Below are 16,501 nucleotides of genomic sequence, written 5' to 3' on the forward strand. Positions count from 1 at the left end.
ACTCTTAGTCTCACCAGGGTAACTGCAGTGAAGGGCCAAGTAAGATTGTTCTGTCATGTTTAATTAACCCAAAATAGTAAAAAAAATTATTTTTTAACAAATTCAGCTGCTTTTCCCTACTAACACACTGCTTCAAACTTGAGGTTCATACCCCCATTCCATGATTGAAGGAAAGTCCCTGGAGAACTACATCTTCCACATTGCAATAAAGAGCCTCACAATGTCTTTCATTAAGGGTATGAATTTTCTGACATTCCAGCTCAGAGTATTGTGTATTTTATTGCTAACTGTGCTAGGATGAGAGTTATCCTAGCACTCTGGAGGGTGACCTTGAGCAAGTTCCTTCTACTCTGTACCTCATTTTCCCCTGTAACACCAATAGAGCTTTTGGCTTCCTTTCTGTAGCAGTGACACTCATGAACACAAGGAGCTATGCAATAACTTAACACTGTACGTTACAAAGGCTGGTGTTTCACCATGCAGACTAAATTGACAGGAGGAAAGAATGGAATCCAGCTGCCACACTCAGCTCTAGAAGCCATGTGTCATTAAGGGAAATACTGAAGTCAGTGAGAATGAAGCTTTGGGGTTCTTCCGCAATACTTTAAATGTCATCATGTCACCTGAACATCCTTGAGATGTTGAGCTGGTTTTGAACAGAAATATCAAAACAAAGATATTAAATATTGCTGAACTGACTTCTTCCTCGTCTCACAAATTTCCCATTCCATTTTTGCTTAGACTGGGCAAAATCTAATATTGAAACACTTGAATTTCCTAGGCGATGGCTCTTTTAAAAGTTATTCAAGTCTTTATCAGGCCTGAAAGGCTCCATCTTTGCCAATATTTCTAACTAGCTGCTGAGACAGTTGCTGAATATACAAGGTGAACTGTATTACCCCAAAAGCACTCCAACACTGTGAGGAGCTGACACTGCTTGTTCCTGGCTGGGCTTTGCAAAAGAACAAAATGGAACACTTCAGAAAAGGGTTTTTGTTTCCTGAGGCTCTCCCCTGTATTGGTGACAAGGCTACATTATTCAAATAGGCAGTGTCAGGCACAGAGCATTGCGGGCATCTTCAGTTGCACCAGCAGCATAAATATAAATGCATGAGACCAAAATGTTGACTTGATATGTGCCAGCTCTATTGCCTGGCACAGGTAGGTGTGCCAGAACAACATGATAGCACAAGTCAAAGGGAACATGACAGGCAAACACAGGAAAAGCACCACTGACACAGATGCTTATTGACTTGGGTCCCTTGTTCCTCAATGGTGGATGCACATGTTTAAGCAGGTATCTCTAACCAGCGGTGCGTCCTTGGCAGGGTGCGGTGAGATTGACTCATTGATCCCTCTGGAACATTCACAGATGTGTCCAGCACCCACAAATCCAAGACAACTAGTACCCGAGAAACCTCAAATATTAAAGAAACACAACTCTCCTAAACCCTGTCGTTCAAAATTCCCAATTCCCTTTCCTCATAAAAAGGTGATTAAAACCAGCCAGTTGTCAGAGGTACACATATCTACACACAGGCCTGGGTCTTTCCCTCCAGGAAGAGCCATAAGAAAAAGAAAGGAAACAATTACACAAAGAATAATATTGTTTGAAACCATTTCTCCGTGTTGCCTTTTCTATTGCCGCTAATATTTGTCTTTGAAGATCTTTTTCTGCATGAAAAACGAGATTCACCATGCATGGAAACTTTACAGATTATTATTCCAAATCCACTACACTATTTTAGACTTAATAAAATAAGGTTACTGTAATAAATCTATAAACCATCTCCAGATTTTAAATTAAGAGTCAGATTATATGTGAGATTCATAACATTTTCATAGCTCTATAAAGATTATCTATTTTTAAAAAGTATTAAATAAGTTTTAAGTTATGTTTTAACTAAGTCACTTGTACTGGAGGATTTAGATCCTATCAGTATGTATCAATCAGGCCTTATCAGTAGGAAAAATATTAGGGTTATCTGTTGGACAGAAGTTCAGTGTATCCTGCAAAACAGTGCAAACAAATGAACAAGTCCTTCAGTCATAGCTAATAGAAACAGCACATATGCACTATAAAATGTGAAGATGGCAGTGACGCACACTGGAATTCAGTCACATGCACTTGTAACTTCATTTACCATTCAAGGTAAATTTCGTCTGCTGGGTCTCACAGCAAACCAACTATAAAGCAGATATGGGATTGCAATCTTCTGCCATCCTAACAAATACAAGCTTGTAAAACAGGTTGGCAGCACAGGAGGGAAAAAGATGTTATGAAATGCCAGATGATCAGCAATTGTAACAAAAGAAACAATTACTTGGACTGCTACTTCAGTCCCTTCATTCCTGTAAGGATGCCCCTGGGGGATACAGCACACTCATAGGAAGAGTTCTCAGACTGCTAGTTTTTCCAGTGCCTTCTGCATATTCATCTTTACCAGACACAAGATTAGGGCCTTTCTCTAAGACACAGGAGGGACATTACCATATCATACCCACATCAGACTACTGCCTAAACAACAGCTAACAGGAAAAAAAAAACAACAAACCTACAACCAAACCACAGAACAAGACATGTTACATTCACAATCACCTGGAAGTGGGAAAAAAAATGCCAAACAAACAAAAATCAAACAACAGAACTGAGGTTTCCTAATATCCTTCTATATCCTGACAAGCAGATCTTATGCGCTGTCATCCTTCTACAGTTTTTGACCACCATTTAGGATGCTGCAGCATTAAATGCATGCCTCCAGGCCTGACACTATGCTCTTGCCTTCTGTTACTAAACACTGCTGCTTTATTTGTTGCTGAAGTGCTGAAAAACTATTAGGATACATCATCCAAATAATAAGTGGTAAACTTTAACTTTGCTAGTCATGATGACAGCTGGCATTGGATGGATCTCTTCAGTTAAACTCATGCGAGATATTTCAGAGAGCACCTTTGAGCTCTGAACTTCAGAAAAAGGAAGAGGGAAATCTAATGGCACCCTACTAGGCTACAGGTAAACAGATGCTTTAGCAGTAAAATTACCTAAACACTTTTGGATTAGTGGAAGAAAACCGGGCTGCGTTACCTTACCCATCTCTATACCATTCAGCAGACAGAGGGCTTAAAAGGGATTTCAAGACATGGAAAGACAGAGGTAGGATTTAACCCATGAATCCTGCTGCTCTGTACCATCCAGTTCCTTATCACCAACAAGACCTCCATCTAAAGCCCCACACTCTCTGGCCAACACCATAACAAGATCTGAACCCAACCACTCCCAAATTGCAAACGCTACTCAAGCAATGTCTAGCAACGTCTCAGATCAGTTCCTAATACAACTCCTACCTGAGGTAACAAAGACATGCCTCAACCCTGGAGTGTACACGCAAATACATATATCCAGGCACCAGCCAACCTCCCATTTAACGAAGTGCAGAGCCATACTAATATACAGTCCCCAGTAACTCCGTTAATCAAAGATTTTTGTAGCCGTTCTCTCACTGTGGTGCACAGGCATTAAGGGGCTGAACCCAGGCGATTTACAAGCTGGTGTCTTAGGCCTGGCACGTGTAACTCTGGCTTCCATCCCCACATAATTTTGCCAGGAAGGGCTGAACTAAGCACCAAGGGGTTTCTTTTCCAGAGGAGTGGGAGCTGATTTATTGCCTCATGTAGCTGTAACTAGCCCCTCCAGGAACAGAACTGATGGTCCAATAGGTCTTTCATTAAAAAAAAAAAGGATCCAACTCCAGACCCATCCAGCTTTGTCTTACATCAAGGGAGTTCATGCTCTGCTATTTTGAGATTGCTCTTTCATCATCTGAGGTCATAATTAGAGACAATCTGATTTTTCATTTTCCCCTAAAGGAGGTACATGAGCTTTTCAGTTCATTAGACTTAGGGCATTCAGAAGCCATTGGCCGATAGCCACCTTGGTCACTATTTCTGGTACCCTGCAGCATCTCTATAAATATACATAGTTCATAGCTCTTGCTGACAGATGGGGCTATTCTGGGACATGGGGTGAAAATTATGTAGTTCACAAAACAAGACAGCACAATCTGGCTTGAGTGATGCCTTTTTGGTAAAGCTGCAAGACAATCCATCCAGGTGAGGCCAGATCAGCCATCTTCATGGAACTAAGCAATTTCACATGGCCTGGCAAAGCATTTAAGCCAGTAAACACTGGCAAATGTATGGGCAAAACATCTGCAGCTGACATCTTATGCACAGAAATACAGAAATACACTGTAACACTTGCAACTTCATGACCAGTTCTGTTGAACTGCCCTGGGACACAGCATGCAAAAATACAAATTTTAAAGTTTTAAATGAAACATTACTGTTTGTTCTGCTGAAAATGTTCATTGTTCTATAATTTTTCCCTCACAAAGGAAAGAATTTCAAACCAATTTCAAACTAAAACATGTTACTTATGACTGAAATAAAGTATTTTTTAAAATAAGAATACACAGGCTTTCCTGACTTCATTCACTGTTTCTTGTTTACAAAGGAAACTAAAATGGAAAGCTGGAAACAGCCATATTTTCCCCATCAATTTAACCTCTATGCTTCAACAGATAGAACAGCTATAAGGTTGATTTGGGAAAAAAATACAAGAAGTAAAACAATATTAAAGCTTTACAGCCCATATGTACCTCCACCTGGAAAGGCCTTAAAAGCATCCCATGACATCCACAGTCCCCCAGATATCAGTAAGAGTTGACTGCTGTGATACCTCCTTACACAAACAGCATACAGTAAAACCGTTTCGCTGAAAAACATGTCTCTAATCTCAGTTGTGCTGTTCATAATGCCACAGGTATTGATGGACTCTCATGGATCCAAGGCAGGACTCATCAGTAAGTGCAGAGTCCTGGAAGCCCAAATGTTTATAGAAATATTGTGTTCAATACAATTCAGCACAGAGACTTCAGGAAATGGGATTTTCTACCAAACAAGAAACCTGATTTTAGGCAGCTCCCTTGCAAGCAGGAGGGAAAAGAGGAGAATGCTTACTTCAGTGTTCCTGACAGGCAGGAGAAAGCCCAGAAGTGTCATATATTATCCTTTGCTAGACAACTGACTTCCCCTAAGGCTGAACAGAAGCCCTGACACTAACAGGAGGGACTGCACAGAGGCAGGGAAACTGCAGAAGACAAAGCCTTCACACATCTGAGGAGCCAGGGAGAAAAGCAAAGCACTAAATACACCTTATGGATGCCACAGCCAGGCTTCAAGCCAAAGTCCAGCTTCAAGTGTTGATATGAAAGTACAGGGGAGGGACAGAAGTGGGACATGTCCACATACACAGCCCTTCCCAATATTCTCCAAGCCAATAGCCCACCACAGCCACCTTCAAGATAAGATGGAAAACTGCATTCAGGACATGTTCTGTCTGGTTTGGATGACAAATTGCTGTGCAGCTTCCAGGTAATAAACATGACTTCAGCAGTACAGGAGCAGTAAAGCAGCTGTACACCAGCCTTTGAGATTACCGAGTATAAACTCAAGCTCCACATGAGCATAAAATCATTTCAGTGGGTGAGCCAGCTTTAATGATGCTGAGATTCAGTGAGACTATTCTGGACTTACTGCTCAAAAAAAACCTTAAATACCAAAAAAAAAAAAAAAAGAGAAAAAAAAAAGGACCTGCCTGTGTTTTCCTATGTATAGCAGTATGTCTATGACAGGCCATCAATCCAAAAATTCATACCATTTGACTGACTTGCAAAGCACGGAGCATTCTTGCACTAGAACATCTCCATACATGCAAAGCTCAGCAGCCGCCTCAATACCTCGTTCTCAGTTTCACAGATAGCAGCATATGAAGCTAAATTCTGCATTCGGTTCTGCTGTCGTCAACATTAGGGTGGTGCCACAGAAGGGACCATTTAAATAAAACCAGTATCTTCTTACTATGAATAATTCAGATTTTAAGCACATTCTGTTCTTTGTCTCTGTATACTGCCTGTGGCTGCCTTCTTGCATTGCTCCAATAGGTAAGGGTTATCCTCACTATTTCTGGGAACCTTCTAATCAAAGCAGGTGGAAAATTCAACCCCAGCTTCTTTAAAAACACAACAAAATGAACAAAAAACCCAAACCACACAACAAAACACAAACAAAAAATCCAACAACAAAAAAAACAAAACCACACAAAACAACCCCAAACAAACCCCACAAACCAAAACCACAAACAACACACAGAAGACTTTCTATTCCTGGATGTGGATGTAGGGTTTTTTTTTTTTTTGGGGGGGGGGGGGGGGAATACGCTATCAATACAGTTTAGATGGTAATATGTGACAAGATGCATTTCACTAAGAGATGAATCTTACAAATAAAACTGGCAGGTAATTTTAAATATCTGGTACTATGTTCAGCAGTAACAGCACAGATATAGTCTCAGCACAGAGCCACTTGTTCTAAGTGTAAATAAGACATTTTTAAGATGAGGTGGATATGCTGACTTTGGAAGATAGTTTATAGCAATATTAATAGAAATTGCTAACACAAAAGCGTCAAAACTATATGATTTGTACCAATAAACTGCCTTCAAAGTGGTAGGAAAAAAGTAAAAGGTAAATAAGCCATAACTATGCGTTATTTTAACATCCCCTCAAACCAATGTAAAATTACTTCTTCAAAACTTTATTACTTCTTTAGTTAGCAATTAAGGTCTAAAGGCATTTAAATAGGTATTACACCATGTAATTAGTATTACTTCTATTGTGTTTTCAGTTAGGTAGGCATTAGAGATCTGGCCTTTGCCTACTGACCAATGATGAATTTACCTACACAAGTTCAAATCCAGAGTAGCTCCACAGACTTCATTCAAAATCTTGACTACAACAGGAGATTCAGGACAGTAATTTTTAAACTTCTCTGCTGATTTTTCCCTCACTTCTCATATGCTCTCATATGGCAACAAAACGGCTACAATTTGCAGTATGTAATTTCTCTTCTAGGGAACACGGAGAGGAGTAAAATGTTTGAAAAATAACAGATGACTTCATCAATGCAATTATTTGATAATGGTGCTGGTTAACAGGCAATCTCGGAATACCAGGAGCACTTGTCAATACTAAAGAAGAATATGAACTTAAGGGTAGAAAAACATCTCAGATTCAGCCTTCAAGGAGATAAAATAAGCTGGAAATATCACAGAAAGCAGACCTTGCTGAGGAAGTTTATTCTACTTAATAATCCCAGTTATGCTGCAATGGCTTGTCACTATCAAATTAGGAAATCCAAGTCTTTTTATGTACAATTATTTTTTTTTCCATATACTAGGAGGTGCTGGATTTTACATTTCTTCCTCATTTTGTCAGTATTACAGCTGTTTCTCTCTTCCTTACAGTATGTTGGAGCCACTAGCATTCATAAGACTGAATTTGGGCTTATTCTAAATTAGCAGTGAAATGGATACTTTTGCAGCAGAGCAGGCAAAGCATGTGCAAAGATTCTCAAATAAATACACTTTTCCCTAGAAAAAGTTTCAGAAAACTAAGTTGAATCTTGAAATAATAACACCTATGATGAAACAGTAATTTTGAATATCTGGATCATTTCAGCTGTATATATTTTTTTCTTACCGTTCTAATGCCATTGGTGCAAGTTATTCTTAACTGAAGGTCAGACAAGTTTTACACTCGCTAAAGTTCTCCCCCAAAATACACATTCAGAACTGCACATCAGTAAAGGATGAAGCTCTGAGAGCTGTCCTTCAAGGCAGAAGTTTATTTCACTGCTGAATTTCATGCAAGTTTGATCTTTCAAACTGCACAGCTACCTGTAAACTCCCCACACACACTCCAAGAAAACACAACCAAATTCGATCCAGAACATTTGGATACTGCTCTTCAATACTGCAAGTAATGAAAAACACTCAGATATGGGAAGGGGTAAAGACCAGTATGCGAATAGGAAGAAGCAGGATATAGATTTCAAAACCAGATTTAGAGTTCAAGATTCTCAGTAGGATCATGTCAGAGATTGATGTTAGCTGGAAGAGACCTCAAGGTCTCTAGTCCAACATTTGCTTGAGTAGGGACTGTCACAGCACTTGAGCATGCCCATCCTACCAATAACCCTTGGCTGGCTGAACCTGGAAAGAAAAAATAAAATCAGTGATAGCACTTCATGTTGGAATATGAATAGCATAAGAAACTTAATGACCAGATAGGCTTCAATCTTCCTGAAGAGACCCTCTTGCTTGACAGCCTCTTGGAAAGTGTTTCTGCATTAATAATACATTCTCAGTGACTGTAAAGTAATGCAATTTTCCCTGATTATACCGATAAAACATTCAGCACTTCTGGCTTTTCTTCATAATTCCTCCTAGTAGCTATGTTCAGTAAATTAACCTTACCTATTGAAGGCTGATGGCAGACAAACCCAGTCTAAACCAGCTTGTCTAAACCACAAACAGAGTGGTGAAACTCAAGAAGCAGCAGCACAGCTCACGCACACACACATAAAAGTTTTCAGAATTAGAAATGCTATTCCATACTTTTCTGATTTCTTGCTTTGCAAATGCTATTAAAAATAGCAAGTACAACGCCTTACTTCTGAAAGTACACATCCTGATGAATACACAGCCCTCCCTCAGCCACGTGGCTCAAGGCACCCCGCAGAATTGCTCCTGCACTCTATTGAGCGGCCATCATCTCAGGCCACAAGATCTCTGCTGAAACATGACGACACCATAAATAGTTTAATTCAATCTGAAGAAAAAAGCCATAGCTTTTAATGTGTATCCTGCATAAGTATCAAATCATAAGGTTCATCCAAACCTTATGATGGGAGAGAAAACTCAATGAATTAGCATGACAATTTGCAGTCCTATTGAGTAAAAAATCGCTTCAGAAAAGCAGGGATATAGGAGCTATATGAAAAGGAAACGTCCTTGTATCACTGACAGGAAAATAGTAAACTCTTTCTTCAATCATTTTAGTATAACAGCCTTATTAAAATCTTTATACTTTGAGTGAAAGCATTAGTTATTATGCCTACCAGGAATATTTTTCATTGTCAAATTGCCTTTTACCATGCTAATAAACACCAAGATTTGCATGCAAAAATTAGTCATGTTATCTCATTTATAGGTCAAAAGACAGAGACAAATATAGTTTCTGCAATTCTCCCTAAATAACTAGGTTTTGCATATCAAGTTTTATGTCACATTAGAAATTAATGCAATCCAGACAGGATTTGAATAGCTGAGTAGATAAGAAAGGGGAAGATAAAAGCAGATAAAAAAAATCTTGTGGTAAGATAAGCCTTTTGAAAAAAAGCTACTTAAAAATCAAGTTCCTTTTTTTTTTAAGGACCCTGGACCCTAAATGAACTAAGGATGACAAGCTGTATGCAGGTCATTACTCAAGGTACTCACAAATTATGCTTACAACCCCTATATATAAAAATGGTATGTCAGAGCAACTTAATGCTTTAAAAAAAAAATTTTAAATAACTCCAGCATTTCATTCAGGGTAAATGCAACTTCTACAGCTCCCACATAACTTGTGGAAATAGAGTGGAGGATTTTGACTGCTTCTTGGGCATTTTAATAATAGCCAGATGACTAAGTCCTCCTCCCATTTTCGTAGCATTTAAGCCTATTACTAGGGTCCTCTTCCTCCTAACACTGTGGGTTTGTAGGTACGAAGGAATATGAGCATGGTCACTTATATTTCCCTCCTCATTATGAGGCCCATTAGAGCACAGATAATTACAGGGACACCGTGTCTACTTTCCTGTGCATCACATAGGCTTGGGTCATCCTCTTATCCAGAACCTGCAGATGACTAACAGCAATATTTCAGCAGCAACCTACTGATGGCTAGTGAAGGTATCAGACCACTGGATGCTCTTCTAGGTAGCAGCACATAATCAAGGTTTGCTCATTTGCTAGCCCCACACATCAGTTGCTAAAACTGTGTTAGGCATGCAAGACATTACTTTACAAACACATTCATTACTTTGTGTTGCTATTCTGTCCTCCCACCCCTCTCTCCATCTTTTGAATTCAGGCTGGCAAACATGGACATTTGCTGAAGTACTGTGCAAAACTGAGAACAACAGATATCTTCCCCATCATCACCCTGACTCTCAAAATAATGTTTTGTGTTTCCAGACACATGAAGGGACAAAGCCACCGGCAGATGACACCAGAAGTTTATTTCCAATAAGAACTGGGAGGATGCAATTCTGCCATGAGGTATTATTTAGCTTCCTAAGCAGAGTGGCTATTTCCAAACTTTTTGCAGTCAGGTCAGAGGAGTACATGTTACATGTGGAGCCTGCCAGCCAATGGGCGAGCTATTATATTTGAGGGACTAGGTCTGTGCCAATAAGCACCAGTGATGCAGGAGGGGCAAGACACAGATGTCTAAATACCTTGCTGGTCCCTTAAACCTCACATCTGGGTGCACAAATAGTCAAATTAACTCACTTCTTCGTGATAAATAAATCCCACCCCAGTCATAAACTGCAGCAATTCGTGACACACACACACAGGTTTGTGCAAAGGTATGTTAGTTCTTTGAGTCATATGCAACTGTATAGGCACATAGGGGCAGGAAAGGCAAACCAGGTAGGAAAGGCAAACTAGGCAGGGCCATTTTTACAAACACCATGAAGATACCCTGGCACATTGCATGGCAATTACCCAACATGCCTTGTTCTTGCGCTGTTGCCCTGTACCATCAAATAATTTTAGACAGAAGTACTGAGGTGGGAAACATCTCCTGGAGATTTTCACTGTTCAGCAGAATCCTAAAACACTAATGTAGCAAGAAAATGGAAGACTAGAAGTTCAAGGTGCTGACATACACAGCTGCACACAAGCCACTGCTGTGCCTGATGCGCAGTATTGAGGTGGAGCGGTGGAACACAGGTTTGTATTTGCCTCTAAGACTGCATCTCACTTGCTACCCTTTCTCACCTTGTCCACAAAGTCCATCTGCAATTGTAACATTCATCGGCTCTTGTTGGGTTTTGATCACAAGCTGTTCAAGGTGAAGATTCTGTCCTTTACAGGTATAGCACACAGACAGCTGCGTAGAGAAAGCTGGCCCACTATGCTGGGTCTGGCTGAGGCAGCTTCAGATCAGCCCTGCTGGAGAGAGATGGACCAAACCACCCTGCCTATTGACATATCCACAAGACAGCAAGATGCAAAGAGCTCAGACCTGTTTGCCAGTCCCAAGAAGGGCAACTCTGTGCCCTAGGTAAACTACAGTTATCTTTCTGTTGTTTTAACGGCCTGAACATTGCATGTCTATGAACAGCAGCATTGTGTTTTTTTTCTGCAAAAGGAAAAAGCCTGTTCCCAGCCTTTGTGACTGGAAGGAGAACATGACTCAGATTGCACTACTGTGGTAGCATCTGCCTGGGACAGTCACTCTGCAGAGATGTCCTCTGCAGAGATCTCCTGAAAGCCCTACCGCTTTGGAACTCTCCATCAGAAGAGTGCTGGAAGGCCAGATGCCCTGGCTTCTACTACACAGTCTTCTGAGCATATGGAGACTGTTCCTGAGGAAGGATCCACTGCATGGAGGCTGTCTCTCTAACCTGACACTACCGTCCAACAGGGCAGAACCGTGGCTCTGAGGACTGACAAGAGTACCTCCAGAACTCGGTGGGGTGGCCAACAATGTGCTTTCACTTTGCTGTTCCAGTAGATGAGCTGACAAGTCCTTCTATATTTCTTAACATGCTAACAGCATGCATCCCATGCTGACCACAGCTTACCCCACACCCAGGCAACAAAACCTCGCCAGGGCCACTAGTGCCCAGCACTGGCCTGAACAAGAGAACAACAAGGGCCCTTGCAGAAGGGCGCAGAGGGCAGCATACGACTTGCCCCCATGCAACATTGACACATAACACCGCCAGTCTCTATCACAGACAAGATAAAAGTAGTAATGTGTCTTTTCTCCCAGTCTCTAATGCCAAAAAGGCAGTAAAGTCTTTACTCTGGCAGTCTTTATTGCCAGAAAGGGATTCCCCTGTGTCTTCAAGACTACAGAAGAGGGTATAGCATGTTCAGAGGAAGGGAGCCCTCCCTGTAGCAAGGCTAGCCTGTGGTCCTTCTCTCCATCCAGAAGTCGAGGAATAGTTCCATACTGTGCAGCTTGACTCTTGCATGGCTGATTTGTTTTTCAGCATCGGAGATGGAACATCATCATGTGATATTCCTTCCCCTGCTAAGCATCTTTCTGACTGTGAAGAATCTGGCAAATGACCAAGTATTCTTTAACCTCCACATTAACTATTGTTAGCTTTGGCAAAGCCCACCTCCTGGGATGCCTGGCATGGTATTGCTTACTGCTGCAGCCTACAGGAACTGCTGTAGTGGCGAGATTCAGAGAACAGGGATCAGGTAGCAGATGCAAAACAGAGTCCTCACCCACAATGCCCTCCCTTCTTCTATTGCTTAGTGTGCTTTGAGAGCAACTACAACTTCTAAGCTTCTCACTGTTGGAAAAGGTTTAGAGACAGTGAATGTGCAGAAAAGAATAAAAGCAAGAAGCTGTAAGTTAGCTGAGGCCAAATGTTACTTTTAGACCATCAACATGTGTTGGTAGCATTGCAGATCCATAGTGCTCTACATTTATCCCCTCCCAGCTCCTAGAAGATAGAGATGTTCATCTCTAGCCAGGTTTGACTTCTGGAAGGTGGCTGAACCACCATTTCCTCCACAGCAAACTCCAGAACCAGCTCACTTGCACTCTCACTGCAACAGTCCTAACAGCCAAATCCTGCAACTCACTGCACAAGAACTAGGATATGGCCTCCCCTCATTCTCATGAATAAGTCCAGCCAGTGCAATCAGTTACGGCTGTCCTGAGCAGCACCAGAGATGGGTCTTTAGCCCTTTTTTTAGATTACTGCAGGCTTTGCAAAGCATCAGCACCAGGCACGTTCAGACAACCAAGCTGTCCTGGGATGGCAAATCCTAGGCAGAAACATCCACGGCAGTCACCAGAGACAGCTGAATTCAGGGACCAGAAGGTAGGTTTTCTTAAACAGACTTTATGTTGCTTAATATAGCACACACTGTTCTCCAGTATCTGCACAATGCTGAGTTTGAAACGTTCTAAGATTTGCACTTAGGAAGACTAGAGGGGTGAGAGAAGGGCTGCAGGAGGAAGCATTTAAAGAGAAGGGATGACTTCAGAGAAACACTGTATACAAGCAGCAACCTTGTAACACTGGACTTGCAACTGTATTACCTTACTAGGGACTTATTTACATGTTATTTTCGTTACTAACCAGGCCTCTGCATTACAAGTCCACCTAGAATTAGCCACAAAAGCTGAAGATGTGAAGGATTTAAACTGGCTCCTACCTTCCCTCTGAGGAGACATCGCGCATTGTGCCTCACTATACATGGAGACAAAATTTGTTAGATCTGTGCACCACAGGCCTCATGTCAGTCAAACACTAAAGGAGTTTCAAGAATTATTTTAGCGCCAAACCAACTGGATCCCTGCCGTGAGCAGACGACTTCTGCCTGCTCATTTTCCCATTGAGATGCCAAAGTTGCTTGTGTATTTCCTTTATCTCTACTTTGACCTGTCCCATTCTGATGCCTTGATTTCTGCTGGGTTTGCTCTAAACGAACCTTTTTTCTGCATAGACAGAGGAAACCCAGAGAGTATTTGTTCCCCATCTTTACCCCATCAAGGAAAATCTCTAGTAAGAGCAAACTGGGTTTGGTTTTTTTTCTGGCAAACAAAATCAGAGTAAAGACTTTTGGGGTTGTCTTGCACTCTGATAATCCTAACACCAAAGCCAAGAGCCTGTGAACATGGACTGCTGTGGAGCCCATCTTGTAACTAATAAACCCAAGTACCAATAGCCTAACAGGATACCTTGTTCAGCTGCTCAGTGCATACTCAGTCAGTGGCTGCATCGTAACAGTTGCTGTCTGCACAAGATAGGAACCCGTTCTCAGGTGCTGCTTTTGCCACCAGCTAGGCAGACGCTTTGTTTTATTGCAGATGTTACCTTTCTGCCGCCTGCACAACACCTCCAGCTACATGAGCTCCATCAGAAGTTCCACAGAGAGTCTTTTTCCTTCTTGTCTAGTGCATGACAAGGCACATCCTATGTTATACTAAAGTCATAATCTGTTTCACATCAAGACACGTACCAGTAAGACATTCAAAAAGGTAAAGGTGTCCCATCTTAGGTTAACAGTGAAAACAGGGTGTATAGCCAAAAAAATAAAATTCAAGGGTAACTTCACTGCTGCAAGCTTTTAGTCTAAGTCAAGTCTTTGCAGAAACACTTTTTTAAAAGAGATACTTACCTGTCCTCAAGCCCTGGCAATTCTATTGATCACTTCCCACAAGAAACTGTACTTCATAGGACATACTGCCTCTGTATGATTGAAATAGCTTCCTTCCTTAATCAGCATATAACCAGATATTCCCACACAGGAGAACTATAGCCCTGATTGACAAGATAGTTACAAAAATAAACCTGAGGTTTAAATATAGCTTGCTCGGCTCCCTGGAAGGTATGTAGTATTGTGTTATACAAGTCTACCATCATTTTCTTTGAATTAAGATTGTCCATATTCTCCTACTGCCTTCATCTCTATCAATTAAACAGCTATCAGATTTGTGTTCTACAGGAGAGCTGACGCTTAGGGTTACGTGGGAATGGCAACTAGCCTTTCCTCTGCGTGAACTGACTTACCATCCATATTTCATTGGCCATTAACATGCACAGATTTTGAGTTCATGTACCAGTTGAATGTGTGATGTCTGATGCAGTTGTAGAGGTAGACAGGTAAATAGATGTGCAGGACTACATAAGTACGTATGGAAACAAAGTATATATGCCAAACACGAAGGGATGTATTTGGGTGAGGTACATGTCTCTTTGTATGCAAACACACGAGCTAGGCGGGCAATATTACATGATTTTCTCTTTCTAGGGTGGACGTACTCATTGCATTTCTCCCAATCTATTAGGATGTTCTGATGTGTTAAATATGCAATGTAATGAGGGCAGAGCTCTGTAGCCCTGTTGTTTTGGAAAAGAAATTATGTATTTTTTTAAAAAAACATTCCAGTCATGAAATGCTTTTCATCTCTTACAAACCTCCCCATTGCTGACTAAAAAACATTGGACAGGTCTCATATGCATTATGCAAATCCTTAGCATTAAGAAAACAAATCACCAACTAACATCTGTCTCACCCTAAAGGAAAATAAATATTTTTTTTTATAAAAAGAAACAAACCTAAGTCCAAACCCAAACCCACCCTTCCTTCCCCACGCTCCACCACGCAGCTGACTGAATGCCCGTGCTGGAGAGGGCAGGGAAGCGCCTCCCCGAGCCCGCTTCCCCGCCGGTGCTGCAATGTACCCACCACAGCGGCGCGGCTCGGCTGCTCCCGGCCCCGTGCCGCGCACCCAGCCCGGCCACTGCGGTGCTGCCGCCGCCGCACCCCCCCTCCCCCCGCGCACCCCGACCCACCTTTCCCTTCCATCGCGGAGCTTTGCGAGCGCCGGGGCGCCGGGAAGTTGCCGGAAGACGCGCTCCCTCCTTAGCCGAAAGCCCCGAGAGCCCGGCGGGCAGAGCCGGCCGCCGCTGCCTGCTCCGCGCTGGGGGACCGCGCCGTCACAGCCTCGGAGCTGCAAGCAAGCAAGCACCGGGGGGGTAGGGCGTGAGCCGCCGAGCCCCCCAGCCCCGCCGCGGGGAGCAGCGGCGCGGGGCGCGGAGCGGGGGAAGCCGTTACCTGGCGCCGGCGGGAGCTGTCCCTGGCGGAGCGGTGCTGCGGGGGCGAGTGGCTCCGCGGCCCGCCGCGCTGCCTGGCACCGCCCGCATGCGCGCCCCGCCCGCGCCACGCCCCCGCGGCCCGCACCGCGGCACCGCCGGGCCCCCCGGCTGCGGGCTCCGCGGGCGCGGAGGAGGAGCCGGCGGGCGGCTGGCCCGGCCCCGGCCCCTCCACACAGCAACACGGGCACCGGCACCCGCTGGTTCCCCGCGGGAGTGCTGCCGGAGCGCTCCCCGCCGAGCCGGGCGCGCAAGTCCTCCCCCGGGTACACGGAGATGGCATCTGTGCGCCACAACACCGAACACCGCCCGGCTGCTGCATGAGCACCGGCTGGCTTCTGTAGGTGATGGGCGCATCGCACATGGTCTGGCGGGAACCCCCAGACCCAACACAACACTCAAACTGCTGGGGTCAGAGGGATCGCTCCACTACCAAGTCTCCCTGTATCACGTAGACCAAAACTGAGCCCACACCACCTGCAGACATGGAGCGGATCTTTCAAGAGATGCCCAGTCTCAGGTTCAGGCCTTCTCCGGAGGTGCTGTTTTAAGAATAATTATGCTGATTCATAAAACATCCACCTTGCAGCTAGTTTGTGCTTCTCTGCTTTTGCATTGAGCTGCTGGATTTTGTTCTAACTGCTTAATAAAATAAGCAGTCCCCTGCTAATGAGAAGTTAATAAAACATTCATACAGTGA

General features: G+C 43.1%; 1 protein-coding gene across 1 annotated transcript in view; it reads right to left on the minus strand.

The window, feature by feature from the left end:
• FGF12 (fibroblast growth factor 12) overlaps positions 1–15,878 on the minus strand; it is a 228,904-nt gene extending 213,026 nt beyond the window's left edge. The window contains exons 1-2 of the mRNA XM_062606315.1: positions 15,764–15,878; positions 15,502–15,659 (exon numbers count right to left, since the gene is read on the minus strand). Of these exons, the coding sequence (XP_062462299.1) occupies positions 15,502–15,514 (13 nt within the window). The 5' untranslated portion in view covers positions 15,515–15,659; positions 15,764–15,878. The remainder of the gene's footprint in view (positions 1–15,501; positions 15,660–15,763) is intronic.
• Between the last annotated feature and the right edge of the window lie 623 nt (positions 15,879–16,501).

The sequence above is a fragment of the Pezoporus occidentalis genome, unplaced genomic scaffold (assembly GCF_034315485.1).
Source record: "Pezoporus occidentalis ecotype Australia unplaced genomic scaffold, CSIRO_AGI_Poc_V1 ctg95, whole genome shotgun sequence".
NCBI classification, from domain to species: Eukaryota; Metazoa; Chordata; class Aves; order Psittaciformes; family Psittacidae; genus Pezoporus; species Pezoporus occidentalis.